Here is a 13,655-nt window from a genome sequence, read left to right as displayed (position 1 = left end):
CCTTGTACCTTTCCCAAGTGAGTAGGCTGGGGCAGGCAAGAGGCTGGAATGGGACACAGACAGAACAAGTGATCCAAATTAGCCGAAGGGATACATACTCCTTCCTCTAAAACTTGCTCAGCAATAAATGCTGAAGTAAAGGAAGAGGGGAGTTGGGGGATTGTCTCCCAAGGTGTCTGCTGCTTGACAACTGGCTGGGCAGCCTGCTCGTAGGAGATGCTGTGTTATTGCCTTTGCATCACCTGTTTTTGTACTCTTTCCTTCAGTTATTAAACAGTCTCTGTTTCGACTCATGAGTTCTCTTGCTTCTGATTTTCCTATTCGCTTCCCTGTCCCAGGGGAGCAGGGGGAGAAAAATGCAAGCGGCTGTGTGGGTGCTCAGCTGCTGACTGGGATCAGCCCACCACACTCCTACACCAGACACTACAGGCATACCGTAAGCTCATATATCATATTTAGCAAAGAGAACACTGAAGGAACTGGGAAGGTTTCTATTATAACTTTCTTAAAAAGCTCTGCAAGGATGTATTGCACAAATACTACAGAGACAAGGGTGTAAAAGATTATTCAGAGGCAAAAGCTTTTAGCACAAAGAAAGAAAAGAACGAGACCTCCCCACTGCCTCAAATGCTTTTACAGTGATTTAGTTCGATGTTCTAATGACAATTGTGCTGCTCAGAGCAACAATCATGACTGATCTGGTGATAAAACATATTCCTATATACAAAATCTTATATCCTAAACAGTCAACACTCCAGTTGGCAAGAACAATAACATTTAGAATTCCTCATTGAGAAATGACACAATATTGTTGTATTCCTCTTGAAAACAAAACAAAACAAAACCAAATCTGCCATCATTAATAATATCTTAGATGTCCAATTTCATCCAACTTCTCAGTTGCATAATCCAGGAGAATATTTTCAAGTTAATGTGTCCAGATAGGCCAAAACTATTATCATCACATCTTCTGCAGAGGTAGGATTCTCAAGATAAGACACAGAGTGAGTAATTAAAAACAAAACAAAACAAAAAACCCACTACACACACAATATAAGCTAAAAAAAACAGCTAAGCACTCAAACTAAAAGTTTGAATAACAACATTTCAGATAACACCATGTTGTAGAACACCTTGGTTGAATTTGTATGCATACTATCTCTACTGCACATGCAGTCTCTTTTACACAGAATGTCTCTCTTACATCTACTACAGACGGCAAAAATTTGAGCCCTTTGAGACACAACTATGAAAAAGAAGTACTAAGAGCTCTTCAGTAAACCACTGACAGGTTTCTTATTAATTTCCTTGGTATTGTACATACAGAAGACAGCAGAGATTTTAAGTCAACTTAAAAGTATACAGTGATCTGTACCAATTCAGCTCAGACAGCAACAACTTAATTAAAAAGGAAAAAAAAAAAAAAAGCTGCTTTTCCTATTCCAACAGCAATTTAACTTTTCAGATTTCCCTTTTGTTGAAAGAATATTTGAGTATATGCATTTCAGTAACACCTTCAAAAGAATACAAGTGTCGTAATATCAGCTTGGAGCATCGACTTCTCAGTGTGATGTGTCTAGCTGTTTCATAGGATATATTTATGTAGCAAAACTACCAAGTATTATTTCAGGAGATATTACAGCCTAGAAGTTTAAGAATTGTGGTATATGGCAAATAGCTTTTAACAATCACTTAAAATTGAAGCAGGATTTCAAATAATATGTGTTATTAGCTTTCTAAAGAGTTTAAATACAGGGGTGAGTAGGTACGGAATAGTAAGGAAAAGAAATAAAATGGAATACTGATTCTCTCCTTTCATTTTCTCTCTCCATATTATTCAAACTGTACAAAGGGAGAGGAAATTTGTTATGTCTGCAGCTTGGTTCATGTCTAACAGGGAGTAAAGCCAAGGAGACATAATCATCAGTCTTCACTCCTCTCCCTGAACACACTCAAGTATTTTGTGACAGATGCACTCGAACCCCTCCCACCCCCAGCCAAACCGGCAGCAGTTTGGTTCAGGCTCCAGAGGAGGGAAGGGCCTGAGCTGCAGACAGGCCAAGAACTCCTGCCAAGAGACCCAGAAGGAAGCAGAACGATACACTGAACACCCATAAATTGTGGGTGCAGGGCGTCTCATGCATACCTTACCCACTGTATGCAATTTAAGTACGAGTCAATCACTTTATTCCCTAAATATGACAGCCTGGGTGAGCCTACTTTGAGCTCTCCATACTAAAAAAGTGTGGCTGTATGGCAATGACCTTTTCCTACTCACAGATCGCTGGATGAGCCCAATTTAATCATTTAGCTGCAGCCCCTAGCAGCGATACAGAGTTTCAAGACACATCCTCAAAGTTTCATCTTATTTTTCCTCAGAGACAACCTGCTAAATCTTTGTCAAAAATGGAAAGCTAATTTTAATGTGTGCAGATATAGCTATTAGGACCAAATAATCACTCCAAAAGTGTCTGAGCACAGAAGAAAAAATAAACGGAATTTCTGGCAGAAAGAACCTACTTATTAATTCAAATAAGGTTTTTTCCACATGGACCCGAAGTTAATTCATTTAAGATGCATATGGCAGTGAATCCTGAAGAGGTAATGAATTTTGCAAAGGTGTAGATTCAATAAAAGCAAGAGAAACAAAGCATATGTTCCAGAGGAGAATTCTAAAGGAAGTGAAAGATTTTGTAGATACTTTAACATCACAGGATGCACTGTTTTAATTTCTTTGACATTTCTGATGTGTCTCTAAAGTATCACAAACCTTTAAAACAACAACCTTTATAATGTTTGGTAAACAATAATTCCACAAAAGTAATGAACATCACAAAGAAACATCATGCATGTTTAATAAGCTATTTTCTTAAGCCATATTCACATCTAGCTAAGGTTTTAATGCTATTAGAATTGGGCTGTGATAAAATAATTTAGCAGAAGAGCTACTTGCAGAAGTAATTCAAAAAACCTTCCCATCAGTGTACACAGAGAAAAGCCACATTTAGATAATAAAAGTTACCATCTCCTTTTCAGGAGAAAAGTTGTCATATTGTTGTTGTTCTAGCTTTATTTATACAAGAAAAATTTGTATATGTTTTCAGTACTCTTACAATATAAACAAATCAGAAGGCAGTAACTAGCATGTAACTTACCAATTAGTTACAATAAAAGTATTTTCATACCTCTTCATACCATTGCTTTTACTTCTGCTTTTCCTTTATCTTCCTGAAGACAAACTTTTGCCTCTATCCGGGGACCTTTTTTCAATACCATTTTCCTGCACCTCTCCTCACTCAGCCATCCTGAAGCAGGAACAGCTACAGAGAAGTGCTAATTTCTAAGGCAATCACCTGGCCTAACTTTTAAGGAAACAAGGAGGAGGCTAAATAATGCCAATTGCTCCCACTTCTAAATCCTGATTAAAGGGCCAGGAGAAAAAAAAAAAACAACAAACAACCAAAGAAAAACTGCCACCAACAACAAAAACACAATCACATAAACAAACAACTCAACAAAGTTAGAGAAAAGAGGTAAAGATCTCTCTGATACCCATCTGGAGGAAATAGATTACAAGAAGTAAACAGGGAAAGCCCTTTGTGATCCAGAGCTTGGAGTAGAGAGAGTTTAAACTCTAACAGGACTGACCTCTCTTCCTTAGCAAAATATTTTAATTTCCAGATATTTCTAGGGTGATGGTACCACTTCACCACTGCTGCCTTGTTTGTTCAGTTCAATGCAGAACATACCATCCAGGGAACTGTAGCCCAAGTTTGTATTCTGAATATTCACACCCTGGGCTCATTGATTTGCCCTTGTAGCTTTGCTAAGTAACCTGTGCTCCGCTGCTCCTCACACTTGGTATTAAAAAGTTGCTAAAGAGCCTAAATGTCCATAGAGAGCTGGTGGTTATACAAATGGGAATATCTAGTAAAAGAAACTCCTTTGTAAAATGACGGAGAAAGTGCGCTAGATATATCTGATCAAAATAAGTCAGCAATAAGCAAGGGAATAGTGGGTTAAAAGACTATAAGAGATTAAACTTCCCACTGAGACTACTGCTCATAGTCTACATAGTTAATACAAATTTCACACTACTGTCTGAACTGCTAAAATTAAAAAAAAAAAAAAAAAAATAGAGGTTGGTTTTGGTTTGATTTGTTACTTAAGACATGCAGTTATTTCATTATTATCAATCATCAAAGCAAAAGGAATCACATTAGATCTTTTTTGGGATTCATGTAGAGCCAGTATTCTCTCCTCAATAATAACACTTATGCAGTTCACATCTTAGAAGCTCAAGGAATTTTGGAGCTAAAGTTTTTTCGTTTGTGCATGTATACTGTGGGAATACAACAAGGCTGACTTACTTTTTTTTCTTCCATTCTTGAGCTTTTTGCATCTGAACTATGAATAACGATTATTTAGTACTATCTAGAACATTTTTGGAGGGCAGATATGTAAAATATAACAGTGGTATAAACAGAAGAGCAAGTTATAACAACTTTCCCATGTGTTTGCTCCTTGACAATTACGACCTCGACTATGACTATGATTCATATAACAATATTTTCTATAATGCACCGTCTGTCCTCAAATGTTTCACACAAATCACTCAGCCTGGATACTTCTGCCATTCTTCTTTCCCTTCCCCACCCTCAAAATCAGCTGCCCATAGACAAAGTGCAACAAAAATCTAAGAGGCTGTAAATTGAGGTTGAACAGGAAAGCTGATGGAGGATAAACTAAACACATAAACTAAAGACACAAAAGATAATATAAACATAAGATAGTGTATACTCTTATTTATGTTAAAGTTTATATGCATTTCCTTTAAAAGTATTTGCCATTATCTGCTGTGAGCTGCAAAAAGTCAAGTTCACAAAAAAGTTAACTTCATTTCCCTGAAATCACAGTGAAATCTTGTGACTAAAAATTTCCTAGTTACTGTAAGCAGTGTTTTGTGAAATTATAATGTCAATTAGATCTATTTCTAGTAAGTTATGACTTAAAAATTTGAGCTCTCAGCCAATATTTCAGATGAGGCAATACAGGGACTACAGTGTGGTGTATATTTTGATGCAGTTATAAGAAAAGGCTTGAATTATTTTTAAAAGAAAAATCTAATCGTAAAAATACTAGTGTGACTTTGGTACACAATAGGACTAACTACAGCATGTAGCAACTGATCTTAATAGCTTACTACTTTATGCCAAAATACCATTCTTAACATTACACCATAGTAGTATTACAAAGTACTGTTTTTAAAAGCAAATGAAATCGGATTGAGTTTAGAAAATGAAATGTAATGTTTGCTGATTGTGACTGATTCCTATAGATGTCAAAAATTAATTACTTCAATGCTACCAGGAAATCTTCCCTCACTTTCAGTGATCATAAATACTATGGAAAAAAATGGCTGTCACCATTTTTTTCAGTGTTGTAGAGATTTTTGGTTGTTTTATTGGGGTCTTTTGGTAGCGGATAGTCTAGGCATAGTGCCAAAGTTGGCAAAAATACATATACCAGGCACCAAGTCCACCATATGAGTTTATTATTGTACCTGATTTTCAAACTATGGCTAGCCTTTGTTTCTGACTAATTCTGCTTCCATTCCTGAGAACATCTGAATGTGATGAAGACTGTGCATGCAAATTACAGTCTGAGGGTCAACGCGGAAGACTTATCGCTCACCTCTGAAATATACACCTGAAGGAAGGGCTAAACTCCAAGACTTCAGTGTCAAAAGAAGCTACTATTTGCATAAAGATTATTTTTGACAAATCAAAAAAATCTCTTAAGTTTTCGGAATGATGAACATATGTCTTAAATCTTTAAAAATAATGTTTTTCATCAATGAGTTTTATACATGTACTACATTACTTCCTATTTAACCATAAAGACAAACACAGCTGTTCTGACAATTAGATCAACAAATCCTTGTTTTCCTTCAAGAGCCCATCTCAATATAAAAACTGCTGAGATAAAGAGAGATACTGAAAATTATTGTAGACAGGGACAATAATGAAAGAGGAAAAAATACAATAGAAAAAAGTAAATTAATGAAATATAGAGGAATAAACTCAGAGGAAGACAGGAAAAATAAGAGACCATCTGGATAAAGCTTTATGGAGAATGGGGAAATGGAAGGGAAAAAAAGTACAACAGGAGAACTTGAGAAATAGAAAATCAAACAGGAAAAACAGAGAAGCTAAATTTAAAAGTGTTTGTCTTCAGAGGACTTGTCATTCTATGTATGCAAACTACAAAATATTAATAAAGCACAGGATGTGTGAGACACTGGCTTTCTCTGAGATTTCATCTAAACTGAAGTTTGATTAACTTTTATTAAATGTATATTCAAACTGCCTTATTTAGACATGAAGCCAAGACACTGACACCCAACAAGTGTACCTTCATTTTAGAGTGACTACGTTAGGTGTCAGCGCTTCTTGGAGAAGTCTTTTCATTCTTATAGGATGGAACTAAGTGCTCCTGAATACTCAGTGTGTGTTCGTGTACCTATTTTATTGATTGTATCTTGAATCTTGAAGGGCAAATCAGTGCTCCTGCATACTGAACATAAAGTGCAAAGTCACCAAAAATCAATATAGCAAATACACCAAGTACAGAGGTTCATCTTAAAAATTACTGACTCAGGGCTTCTGAGAACATTAGGTCTTCCCCTGAGACTTCTGCAGAATAACTTAGTGACTAAAGTCCAGAAGAAGACAACTGGTGTGTCTTGGAGACTTGCCTTAGGGAATCTGAATGCACACTCGCCATTTCCCAAATGAGTGCATTAACTACTGGGCAAGTGACCAGACTTCAGTAGAGTAATTCTTTTTCACTTATATTGAAGATAGGCTCACTGTGCAGAAAGCTACCCCAGATTTATGGCAGCAGACACAAGAAGAGTAAAAGCAAGCTTAAGTTTTGCAGCCCTGTTTTAGAAAACCTAAATAAAGTGCATAAATCGTAGTGAGCAAGAAATGAATGTTCACAATTGTTGAACTTTGCACTGAACTGAACACAGCAGTGCATGAAGTACAACATACAGACTCAGAGATTTGTCTAAACAATCCCAGTGTGCCTTAGGCCGGCAACTGCTTTCCCCAGCAAAGGACTGTTCCTGAGTAGGCACCTCTGTTCGGACTTCTGGAGCTTTTCTTACAGAGAGGGACAAAATGGAATTTCTGATTAGTGATTTCAGACACCAGATGATATTACATGGTCCCGTAGAGCATGCAGGCTGAATATCTGAGTATCAGATAGATATCCTAATCAGGAAACAGGCAGTCTGATATTGTGTCTAGGTAAAAAGACATATCACCACTTTGGCCTTCTGCTGCACTGATTTGCTGAAAATGAAACACGCCATGGAGTACTGCTGGGTTTAGTCTTTGAGTCTACTGTACTAATTAGCTATCCAATATAATTTCCGTATAACTATTTTTTTGGCATTTCTGAAATAAGTATCTGTTTTTTCTACCCCAGCTGTATCCAGTGCAATAAAAGGCAACACTGTACCACCAAAAGTTGCAGGAATCACTTAGTCCTCTCTGTATCATAGTTTCTGTGTGACTTAAGTAGCCTGGTGGTTGAGCAAAAACCAGCGTTTTCCCACTTAACAAGGTTGTGTATGGGGAAATGCCCACAGAAATTATGCATAAGCTCCCATACTCTTAACAGCACTTCCATGAAGGTAAGTGATGCAGATAGAAGAGTATCCCACACCAAGCTTTTTTTTTTTTTTTTTAATCATGTACAAGTATGGAATCAGATTGATAGACTGAAACAGATTCATCAATTTTTACAGGATAACTGCATTCTTACATTCAGGTCCATCAGAATGAAACCACTTACGAAATGAGAGACAGAGTATCACTGTTTAACCCCACCTGCCTAAACTAAACTAAACACCACGCTCACACTCCCCTGGTGGGATAGGGAAGAGAATCATAACAGTAAAGGTGAGAAAACTCTTGGGTTGAGATAAAGACACTTTAATAAGTAAAGTAAAAGCCATGCACACAATCAAAGCAAAACAAGGGATGAATTCACTGCTTCCCCTCGGTAGGCAGGTATTCAGCCATCTCTAGGAAAGCCAGGCCTCATCACAAGTAATGGCTACTTGGGAAGACAAACACCATCACTCTGATCATTCTCCCTTCCTTCTTCTTCCCCTAGCTTTATATGCTGAGCATGATACCATAAGGCACGGAATATCCCTTTTGATCAGCTCTCTTGGCTGTGCACACCCTCAACTTCTTGTGCACCTGCCACAGCATGAGAAGCTGAAAAATCTTTAGCTACTACTTGGAAACAACTAAAATATCAGTGTATTATCAACATTACTCTCATTCTAAACCCAAAACACAGCACTACACCAGCTACTAGGAAGAAAATAAAGCCTATCCCAGCAAAAATCAGGACACAGAGATAATTAAAATGAGAAATGATCATCAGAGGAAATAACAGAGTAAGTTAAGAGGGTGTCTGAAGAAACCCAACAAACCACATTTTAGTGAATGATCAATGAACAAAGTAGTAATTGAAAGCTAGTGACATAATCACTATAATTCTTTTCTTATTTATCTCCCCAAATGCAGTTCTCCTAATACCTGTATAAACCCACCAACATCAATCAACAGTTGAGTAACAGCAGGATGGTGGGAAAGCCAGTTGTTAATGTTATAAATACTGAATGCAGATGAAAGACATACACCAAGACATTTTAGAGCACAATAAATTCTTTCTGAAGATAATGCCTCACTCCTAGCATTACAAACAACACTTGTAATTGAAAGTTCCTGGATCTTAGTTCAGTCAGATCTACTCAAGGCTCCCAGGTATATGCAGGGTGAAAAAACAGCCCCACAGCAAGAGATGCCTGCTCTGCCTGAGATAGTGCAAGGCATAGCCACTGTAAATGGCTCTCTGTGTTGGACATTGGACTACAGCAGCAGTAGATTTAATCAGACAGTTTCATTTGGAAAACTAAATAAACCTGTGAAAAATTTGGAAATAAATATCTGCAGCTCTTCACAGATTAAGTTGGAAGGCATATATTGTCTAAAATGATGCTTTTACAAGTATTTTGCTTTATTTTATTTTAAGCCTTTAATGCAACTGAAAAGAAATGGCCTGACTTGTAGCTTGTAAATCCCTGTTGTCTCTTACTTAATAGAACATTCCCATTTACCTGTTCAAAAACTCAAAAAATAAGTACTGCTTTAAAACCAGTAGTGGCAAGAACTAGGCCTTTAAGATAGGCTTGCATGTCTTCCTTATGGTGAGTACACAGAACCAACAGAGAACTTTGAAGTAGAGTTTTATACAGCTGTCCTGGGTTTTGGCTGGGATAGAGTTAATTTTCTTTCTAGTAGCTGGCATAGTGCTGTATTTTGGATTGAGTGTGAGAAGAATGTTGATAACACACTGATGTTTTGGTTGTTGCTAAGCAATGTTTATAACAAGTCAAGGACTTTTCAGCCAGAAGGCTGCAGGGAAGGAGGGAGCAAAGGCAGGACAGCTGACCCAAGCTGGCCAAAGGGGTACTCCACACCATATGACATCATGCTCAGTATATAAACTGGAGTTGGCCAGGGGGCAAATACTGCTGCTCAGGAACCAATGTGCTATCAGTGTTGAAGGTGGTGAGCAATTGCATTGTGCATCACCTGTTTTGCATATTGTAATTATTAGTATTAGTATTAGTATTATTTTTATATTTTTTGTCTTCCTTTGCCATCCTTTTAAACTGTCCTTAACTCACAAGGTGGTTTATTTTTTTCCTTTCCCACCTTTCAGCTCTCTCCTTCATCCCACTCAGAAGGGTAGTAAGCAAGCCGCTTCATAGTCCTTGTTGCCAGCTAGAGATAAGCCACAACAACAGCATAGACTAGAACAAGACAATTTCTGATCAAATCAGCTTCCCTCAGATCAGCTGAAGAAACAACATGAAAGGTTTTGAAAGCAAAGGCTGCTTTCTCCAGCTGTGCCCTTTCAATGCAAATCCATACTTGCAATCCAGCAACTGACAAAGGCTTTCAACAAACACTACATTTTCCTTCTCTATGTCCCCACCAGAAAATCTCTTTCTCTCTAGGAAATCCTCAGAGGCTTATCTCTGGATTTATTCCTTGCTCTTCTCAAAAGCTTCCAAGCCCATACTCATTGAGACTATTTACTAGGTAATATACACTGAAATTTCAGAAAAGGATCTGAACTGAGCACATTCAGCCGTGCTGTGGAAAGCTCAGTACCTCTCCCTCCACAAGAGGATACAGTCCAACACCAAACATAGCACCCAGGTCAAAGGGAACAGGCAGCCATTTAAAAGAATGCTCAAAAACCCACACAGGAAGGAGCTAAAATCCCCACATAATAGATATAGCATTCTCAAACCCTGTTATAGCTCACTGAAATAATGAAAAGTTAGTTTTCCTACCTGTGACTGTGGAGGAGTGCATTGAAAGCCAATCCATCAGACCAGCTACTGGTGAAATTGATAACATTGACTTGCGGGTAATTACGAGTCGATTGGCGGACCCAGCTCAGCAGAATCTTTTCACTGTTTGTCTGCTGCAGTCCAGCCATGATGTTTTTCATTACATCTTTAACCTGCAATAAGAGACACAATTTCATTGACGACTGAACTTATTCATTAAAAGTTTTGGGTTTGTGGGTGGGGTTTTTGTTTTTTTGTTTGGTTGGTTTGGTTTTAGCCCCAAAACATCCACTGCCTAGATTTAAGCATTCAAGAAAAATCTTCTAAGTAATTACAGAACATACTTGGTGTCACAGTATAATGATAGCAATCAATTCTGAATACTTAAAGACAACCGATATTGACCTGTTCGTCACCATTGCTGATGCATTCAGTACATTCATTCCTGTGCCACGTGATACGTTCCATGCATGAACAGAGACGCACATTTTTTTTTTTCTTCACTTAAAGGAAAAGAGATCATTCAAAATAAGTATTTTTTCATGTGGTTTTCTTTTCTCTGGAAATATATCCTTAGTTAGTATGATATATGACAGAAGAAGTTAATAAAAGGATGAAAAGAATTCTTCTCTCTTTGACAGACTTGAAATAAGTACCAAGGCAAAAGAAATGTGTTCAGTGCACAGTCATGTTTTTTTACTTAAACGTGCAAACTACATTTGCATAGATGCACTTGGATGAAAAGTGAAGTTCACTGCATGCATTAAAGGAGTATTGTGTGTTTTTCTTCTAATGAATAGCTAATATTCCTCTTTCATTTGAGAAAGCTCATTGACCTGCAGTTATCATTTTACAAAAAGTCATTAATTCTGAGGGCTTCTAAAAATATTAGCCTGAAGTTTGACATAATGGAACTGATTATATATTTCTTAGGAACTTCTTTACTAGTGAAAGGACACTCAAAACTTCTATTAGAAAGTCTATAATTTCTTTTCCTGTAAAGTAATTCCTTTTCATTGTTCTATCCATATATGTTGTAAAAATTAGCAGCCTTTTAAAAATACTCACTGAGATATAATTTCAATATAAAGTTGCTTATTGTTGCTTACTTGCTTATGGAATACATAATTTCATTATAATTCTCCACTTGAATTGCTCTGCATCCACTACCAGTTGCAGAACAACATTCAGCGCAGAAGCTACTTTATTATAAAGGGTGGAGCACTTTGAAATTCTAAAAACCTTAAGATAACATGTAGGAGCTGTAATCTCAAAGAATAATCAACAACAAAATTAATTACTATGATACTCTAAAAAAAACCCCAAACCATACCACTTTATTGTTCATTCTGGTAAGCGGCTTGCTAGTTTTACAGTAATTAATTCAATAATTTGAATAAATGAAGATATGAATTACTAAAAGGATGTCATATTTTTACATCTCAGATGCACACCACCCAAAGAGTATCAGTGTCTTCAATTTTCTTTTTGAGACTTAGGTATAAAATTAAATTTATAGGTTACTAGTTTCTGAAATGGGAGGAGAAACTGATCCTCTCTAAATTTCATGGGATTCATTCTTGACTTTAGTCTAACATATAATTTTCACCAATGAAAATTAATATAAAATTCTGTCAGATAAAAATAGCAATATTTTAGAGTTGCCTCCATTTCTACACCAGGATATAGAAAGTAAAGATTTTAATAAAATTACAAAATAAACTATTTAGTTTTGCTTAACATTTCTGAGTGGATGTTTTGAGTTCCTAATTAATATTTTCAGTGTCTTCATATTTGAGAGCTGTCAAAATAAATTTACATAATTCAGCAAGAAGCTAAGAGTTTTGCCTCCTATATTTCCATGCAAAACCCCTTAACTAATAACAAATAGAAAATTTTGTTGTTCATGAACTCAGGTGCTAAAAAATGAAGAAAAATTTTTGAGATTATCATCTATTCCATCAAACTTAAACAATATGAAAGACTGGAAAATATTGACATTGCAGTAATGGAGAACTGGCCAAGCCAGGGTTTCATTGCTCATTTTGGATTTTTATCAAGTGCTTGTATTTACAAATTCAGATTTATATTACAAGAAAACAGCCATATTTGAGAAATACAACACACCCTCTTATAGAAGGATAAATGAATGAATGCAGAAACACAAGATTTAGAAATATAAAAGTTCATAACATATAGAAAAAATCAAGTGTGTGAGCTGACATTAACACAACAGAAAGGAAACAGAGGAAACTAGGCAAAAACAATAAAACAGTGGGTTGCCAGAAAGCAAATTAATTCTGAAGAATCCAGGTGATAGTTTTCCTTTTGATTTAAAGAGACAAAGAAAAAAACTCAGCATTTATTTCTATTTTTGAGTAAATGAATATAAAATAGCTTCAAACTCATCTCGCTGAGTTTAATACACTGACAATGGATAAAGATTTACTATCATTTTCCTACATTTCTCTGCGACAGTGAAGACTTACATGTATGGGTTTTTTTGTTGTCTCCTAAGGAATGGCAAGCATTTCAAATAACAAAGTAAAAGGTGTCTGATCTTATACTGAAGGCTGAATTCATTTCCCATTCAGTGAGAAATGTTGAAAAACTCCACTTCAACAACTGGAGCCACCTTGTCATCCTGAGTGCCCTGAGGGGTGCTGCCACCACTCCTACCTATCATCTCGGTCCCACCACACAGCACCGTGCCACACCATGGCATGCCGTAGTACATCATGGCAGGTGCAGCACCACGCTGCCCACAGGTTGGCTGGGCCCTGGAGCAAAATCAGTGTCTCAGCAGATAAGTGCTGGCTGACACTGAATTTAGAAGGAAGCTTTATGAAGGCTTCTCAGTAAAGATGTACTGTTCAGGAACTGTAGTATGTAGTGATGTTCTCGCATCAGCCTGAAGAGCTTTTGGATGTATAAGGTCCCTCAGCATCCCAGGTTCAAAAGCTACAGCCATTTTGAAGTGTCTGGTAGGCTCTGACCCTTGCTGTCAAATGATGAGGTGACCTCTGATACTCATTTCTTTGTTACCTCTAATTTCTAATGCAGTAAAACCTGCAGGAAACAAAGCTCTAAGGTATAGGAAACTCCGACTTCGGAGAACAGAAATATTTGCTTTTCCTGGGGAATGGACCTATTTTACGGCAAAAAGAAAATACACTATTTTGAACAGTAGCAGGGAAAAAGG

At 36.9% G+C, this 13,655-nt stretch overlaps 1 protein-coding gene across 21 annotated transcripts in view; it reads right to left on the bottom strand.

Moving 5' to 3' along the window:
- Positions 1–13,655, bottom strand: part of DMD (dystrophin) — a 1,272,535-nt gene that overhangs the window by 866,749 nt on the left and 392,131 nt on the right. For all 21 annotated transcript variants that reach the window (XM_065049958.1, XM_065049956.1, XM_065049960.1 and 18 more), the window contains one exon: positions 10,454–10,626. In XM_065049958.1, coding sequence (XP_064906030.1) covers positions 10,454–10,626 — 173 coding nt within the window. The remainder of the gene's footprint in view (positions 1–10,453; positions 10,627–13,655) is intronic.

This window comes from Columba livia, chromosome 1 (assembly GCF_036013475.1).
Source record: "Columba livia isolate bColLiv1 breed racing homer chromosome 1, bColLiv1.pat.W.v2, whole genome shotgun sequence".
In the NCBI taxonomy this organism is placed as follows: Eukaryota; Metazoa; Chordata; class Aves; order Columbiformes; family Columbidae; genus Columba; species Columba livia.
Note: the sequence above shows the minus strand (reverse complement) of the source record. Positions and strands in the feature narration are given on the sequence as shown.